The 6237-nt window shown below is 46.8% G+C and overlaps 1 protein-coding gene across 1 annotated transcript; it reads left to right on the top strand.

Annotated features, from left to right (window-relative positions):
- Nucleotides 1-2974: 2974 nt before the first annotated feature.
- Nucleotides 2975-5835, top strand: LOC109755005 (putative laccase-9). Its single transcript, XM_020313889.4, has 5 exons — nt 2975-3214; nt 3356-3507; nt 3994-4238; nt 4483-5571; nt 5677-5835. The coding sequence occupies exons 1-5, from the start codon at nt 3104-3106 to the stop codon at nt 5805-5807; spliced, it is 1728 nt and encodes a 575-aa protein (XP_020169478.1). The 5' UTR covers nt 2975-3103; the 3' UTR covers nt 5808-5835.
- Nucleotides 5836-6237: the final 402 nt, after the last annotated feature.

The following is a 6237-nucleotide window of genomic DNA, read 5'->3' as shown; positions in this document are numbered from 1 at the left end:
CTGCACGTGTGCAGAACGCGGAGGTGTCGTGCGTTCGGTACTTGATCCGTTGAAGCGCGAAGAAGTTCGACTACATCAACCGCGTTGTGAAACGCTTCCGCTTACGGTCTACGAGGGTACGTAAACACACTCTCCCCCTCGTTTCTATGCATCTCCATGGATAGATCATTGTGTGTGCGTAGAATTATTTTTTTGTTTTCCATGCAACGATTCCCAACACCTCCACACCACTCCAACGGAGACGTACTTCCCTTCAAAGGGAAGGAACTTCGTTAACACATCCTCGTCTCCACCGGCTCCACTTGTGGTTATCTTTTTCCTTTACTTTGTGCAAGCTATTGTTGTGTTGTATCCTTTGCTTGTGCTTGTTGTTGTTAGCATCATATAGGTTGCTCACCTAGTTGCACATCTAGACAACCTATTTGTTGTTAAACCTAATTTGCGAAGAAAACCTAAAAATTGTTAGTTGCCTATTCACTCCCCCCCCCTATAGTCAACCATATCAATCCTTTCAGGGCCGATAGTCGGGTTGGGATAAAATTTATCCACGAATATTACGGGTCGTTAAGAGGCCGAAAGTCACTTCGGACCAAAAATTGGCCCAAATGCAGCATGGGCCGTTAAATGGCCGAAACAGAAACCGGACCAAAAACGGCCCAATTCCACTAAGGGTCGTTAACAGTCCGAAACAAACATCGCGCTGAAATGGGTCAAACTGTTCAATGGGCCTTTAACAGGCCGAAATACAAACATGGCATTCAGTGGCCCAAAAGCATAGTGGGCTCTTAACGGGTTAGATCTGATATGGACCGCAATTTGGCCCAAAACATGGCACGCTGTTAACGGGCCGGCCCACTAGTATCTGACAAAATCTTGTGGGCCTTTGGCTGGGCCGACCTTTTTAACCTAAATGGGTCACTTTGGTCCGTTCCATGTCTCGGCTTTTCATTGGCGCGTCACAACCATTGGATGGATGACACATATGTCACAATGCCGAGCTGACACGTGGTTCCGTTGGCAAATGAGAATTTGACACGTGTAAAATCGTCATTGGTCCGGGCTGTTAACGGGTATCGGATCCAAAACCGACACCCGATAGCTTAACGGCGACCCATTACGGTGGATGCCACATGTCGGTTACCCTTGACGAAAACACTTCCATGACGCGCCATTTATCATCACGGAAGTGAACACTTCCGTGACAATAAATTGAGTATTGTCATGGAGCACCTCTATAATAGCACAGGCATGACTATCTTCATTCGGTCATAAAATCTTCACGGATATACATGCATGACAGAAAACGTGACCTACTGTGACAAACAAGTATCATCACGGAAGTATTTTTTTAGTGTATGCTGACAAAGTCCACGGGGTATCTTGAAACGGGACATAGAGTACACTGGTACTGCTTGTGCAACAAACTTGACGAGCACATCTTTCCCTCCCAAGAGAGAATTGTTTTCATCCATCCCTTAACTTTGTTCCAAACACTTTCTTTGAGATATTTGAAAGCTCTATTTTTGTTGTTTCTAGACAAGTTCTCATTATGGACATTGAGTATTCCTTTCATCTCATCCCTGATAAGCTCAGAACATCCTTTACTAAAGAATACCGATGACTTGGAAAGGTTTATTTATTTTGTCCTGAAGCCTAACAATAAGTGTCCAACAACGAGGTTACCAAAGTTGCACCCTCACCTTCAGCCTAGACGAACAACAGGTTGTCATATGCAAAGAGTAAATGGCTCACCAGTGGTGCCGGTTCTTCCACTTTCATCTCACAAATATGAGATGGCCGATTCTTACTTTTTAAGAGGCACGAAAGGCCCTTTGCTGCCATCAAGAAAAGGTAGGGCAAGATTGGGTCTCCCAGCCGAATTTTCCTTGTAGGTCTAAATTCCTCGAGCTTCTTTCCATTAAACAGAACTGAGAATTTAACAGAGGTCACCATTTTTATCACAGAAGAGATCCAGACAGGTGCAAAACCCAGCTTGGTCATCATAACTTGAAGATGTTTCCATTCCAAGCGAACCTCACCTACCTCTGGTTTGATCTGATCGCCTCGTGGGTCATTGCAGCGGGCGAGGGCCCAGGTTGGCCCTCACATAACTTCGTCAGTGGTTGTTTTGTATATTCAATGGTCGTCCTACAAGATTATATTCAATGGTCACACCGCGGTTTGACAGTCCAGGTTAGTATTTCCTTGACGGCCGGACATACATGCATGATTGTTTCCTTGTGTTGCTTGCGTAGTTGATCACGTCTCCCGGTTACCACAAATGTCAGCTTGACCTGCATTTCCACAGGCGTTGATTACCTTGCTCATTTCTGCTAAACAAATGGACACAAAGTGGTCAAAATTCTACTTCCTCTGTTCGCAAATATAATATGTTTTAGATATTTTAATATAAACTACAGACGAACTGAAATGAGCGAACAAACACACTAAAATATGTCTACATATATTCAATTTAGAAAAAATGTAACATTTTATATTTCTGAGCGGAGGGATTAACAACGATATAGCATCAAAAGCAGGAATGGATGCATGCATCCACCGCATGTTCCAAAAGCTCGCCTTGATTTTCTGATTAATTTTCGAAAAGTACGTGTGCTTGGATAGATTAATCTACTGAAACTAAATTATGCGGGCAGTTGCTCCGAAGGGCTCAAGGCCTTGACGCTGTCGTCGTCACAGACAGCATGCATGACTGCGACCAACCAACGATAATCAATTCAGGGGTAACTGCACGCATGCATGCATTTCACGTCGTCGCGGTGGGCGGCTTCTGCCAAAGCCGTCTCCTCTTTCTACCGATTATATTTGACAAGAAGCTAATCATATCATATGAAACCATGCACGCACGCATCGTCGACCGGGCTCGATCCTGTCCCCCTCCCCACATGACCTATATAAATACCTCGTGCGTCTGCTTGGGATTGCCATCATCAGTCCATCCCACACATTCGTTTCCAGGTTTGCTCAAGCAGCAGCTACCGTGCGTGCATAACTTGTGGCTAGCTAGCTTCTTAGCTAATCTCCGACGGTTCACGGTCGAGCTGAGCAGAGCTCGGTGAGTGGCGACGGCCGTCGGCCGACGATGGGTGTAGCTAAGACACCGGCGGTGCTTTGGTTACTTGGGGCGGTGTTAGTGCTGGGAGTTTCCGTTAGCCCTGCTCAGGGCGCCAAGACTCGCTACCACGATTTCTTTGTACGTTTGTTTGCATTTATTCCCATTCATCTTCTATACCTAAGTAGCTAGCCTCGACAAATCTATTTCTCTTAACATGTACACATGCCATCTCAGCATATCATAAACTTGCTTGTGGCGTTCGTTCATCATATTTTGCAGATTAAGGAGAGCAACTACACAAGGCTCTGCAAGGAGAGGACCGTCCTCACCGTCAACGGGCAGTTCCCTGGCCCTACCATCTACGCGCGCAAGGGCGACCTCGTCATCGTCAATGTCTACAATCAAGGCGATAAAAACATCACCATCCACTGGTAAGTTAGCTAGTTAGCCTGGCCGCTGGCCGTTCACTGCATATATATAACCATCCTTTCAGTTTGCATATAAGATTTGACCAAAGTCAAACTTTGTAAAGTTCGACTAGCTTTATAAAAAAGATATCAATATTCACACTATGAAATCAATACTATTAGATGCATGATGAAATTAACTTTCATATCATATAACTTTTATATTGTACTCCCTCCGTTCCTAAATATAAGTCTTTTTAGAGATTTCATTATAGACTACATACAGAGTAAAATGAGTGAATCTACACTCTAAAATATGTCTATATATATCCGTGTGTAATTTGTAGTGAAATCTCTAAAAAGACTTATATTTAGGAACGAAGGGAGTAGATGTTAATATATTTTTCTATAAAGTTAGTCAAACTTTACAGAGTTTGACTTTGATCAAATCTTATACACGGACTAAAAAGAAACGGAGGGAATATTTTCTAACGCGACATATGTACACAGGCATGGTGTGGACCAGCCACGCAACCCGTGGTCAGACGGGCCTGAGTACATTACCCAGTGTCCCATCCGCCCCGGCGGCAACTTCACCTACCGGGTTATCTTGTCCGAGGAAGAGGGCACACTTTGGTGGCACGCACACAGCGACTTCGACCGCACCACAATCCATGGCGCCATTGTCATCCACCCCAAGCTCGGAACCACCTTCCCCTTCGTGAAGCCACACAAGGAGATACCCGTCATCCTCGGTATATACTACTCCCTCCGTTTTAAATTACTTGACCCATATTTATCTAGATACAGATGTATCTAGACACTAAACAAGTATAAATACATCCGTATTTAGACAAATTTAAGTCAACTAATTTGGATCGGAGGGAGTAGTATATATACATTCGTGCTTCCATTAATTTCATCCATGCTTACAGTATAACTAAGCCAAGTTGTTGCTTGAATGTCCTTGACCTGATAAATTTGACCGCATGCATGCAGGTGAGTGGTGGAATGCCGATGTGAACCATCTACTCGAGGAGGCGGAGAGGATCGGCGGCGAGATCAACATCTCGGACGCGAACACCATCAACGGCCAGCCGGGGGACCTGTTCCCGTGCTCCAAGGCCGGCACCTACAAGATACCGGTGCAGCACGGCAAGACGTACCTGCTCCGGATCATCAACGCGGGGCTCTCCAACGACCTCTTCTTCAGCGTCGCCGGGCACAACCTCACCGTGGTCGGCACCGACGGCCACTACACTAAGCCGTTCGCCGTCAAGCACATCATGATCGCGCCAGGTCAAACCATGGACGCGCTTCTTGAGGCCAACCGCGGCGATGGCGGCCGGTACTACATGGCCGCGAGGACGTTCGCGTCCAACCCCAACATCGAGGTCAACAACAGCACCGCCACCGCCATCGTGGAATACATGGACGACGCACCGGGACGTACGGCCCCGCCGGAGTTCCCTACCAACCTTCCGGGCGTCAACGACATCGACTCAGCGACGGCGTACACGGCGCAGCTCCGGTCCCTGGGCAGCAAGGACCACCCAGTGGACGTGCCGAGGCAGGTCGACGAGCACATGCTCGTCACCATCGCCGTCAACGTGCTCCCCTGCGCACCCAACGAGACGTGCGGGGGGCCCGACGGCAACCGCCAAGCGGCGAGCCTCAACAACGTCAGCTTCGTGAACCCGTCCGTCGACATCCTCGGCGCCTACTACCGCTCCGTCCGTGGCGTGTTCGACGCAGACTTCCCCAACAAGCCGCCCTTCTTCTTCAACTTCACGGACGTCGACAACGACCCCGTCGAGCGCTGGGCCACCAAGCGCGGCACCAAGGTGAAGGTGGTGGAGTACGGCGCCGTCGTGGAGGTGGTGTTCCAGGACACCTCCATCCTTGGCGCCGAGAACCACCCCATGCACCTGCACGGCTTCACTTTCTACGTGGTAGGGAGAGGGTTCGGGAATTTTGACGAGCAGAAGGACCCGGCCACCTATAACTTGGTCGACCCGCCGCACCAGAACACCGTCTCCGTGCCCAAAGCTGGCTGGGCAGCTATCCGATTCCGCGCGGCGAATCCAGGTGAGTTTAACTTTATATTCAGCTTTAGGGCTATGCCTGTGAAATTCGTTGGAGCGAATTAATCAAGTGCCAATCTCTAATGTTTTGTGTATGTGCTCTTTTTAGGTGTCTGGTTCATGCATTGCCATTTTGATCGCCATGTGGTGTGGGGAATGAGCACCGTCTTCATAGTGAAGGATGGCAAGGCTCCTGAAGCTAAAATGATGCCTCCGCCTCCCAACATGCCTACCTGCTAAATAATCCACATGGAAAAAGACGGACATATGTAGCACAATCAAACCAGAAAATTATATTATTTAGTTGATTGATTTTCTAATTGCTGTAGTACATTCTCTATTATTTAAGCTTATATAAGCTTGTGTGGAATAAACGAGTCAGTTGACTCCCATGTGATTTTTCTTCTTATTTGGCTGGATGAGAAAAGTGATTTATTTAAAGTGTAAATGTTTTTCTAGTTATTCAGGAACTATATATGAATTAAATAATGCTTTATTATGAATTCAGGTTATATGCATGTGTTTTTTGTGAAGTGCTTCTGTGTGTGATTGTGCTCTGTGAAAGATATTATTCTTTGGTAATGGTGGTAGATTTTTTGTAATTGTGACTTGTTTGTGTAGATGGTCAAAAGAGCTATATCCCTGGAAACCACCATTGACGAGCAGAAAT

The sequence above is a fragment of the Aegilops tauschii genome, chromosome 7, assembly GCF_002575655.3.
Source record: "Aegilops tauschii subsp. strangulata cultivar AL8/78 chromosome 7, Aet v6.0, whole genome shotgun sequence".
Taxonomy (NCBI): Eukaryota; Viridiplantae; Streptophyta; class Magnoliopsida; order Poales; family Poaceae; genus Aegilops; species Aegilops tauschii.
This window is presented reverse-complemented; position numbering and strand designations above follow the sequence as displayed.

What these genes read in the sequence shown, in the direction of transcription:
- LOC109755005 (XM_020313889.4), top strand. Translation starts at nt 3,104, where the DNA reads ATGGGTGTAGCTAAGACACCGGCGGTGCTTTGGTTACTTGGGGCGGTG. An exon ending in CTCGCTACCACGATTTCTTT is followed by an intron (nt 3,215 to 3,355) that starts GTACGTTTGTTT and finishes CATATTTTGCAG; the next exon opens with ATTAAGGAGAGCAACTACAC. An exon ending in ATTCCGCGCGGCGAATCCAG is followed by an intron (nt 5,572 to 5,676) that starts GTGAGTTTAACT and finishes TGCTCTTTTTAG; the next exon opens with GTGTCTGGTTCATGCATTGC.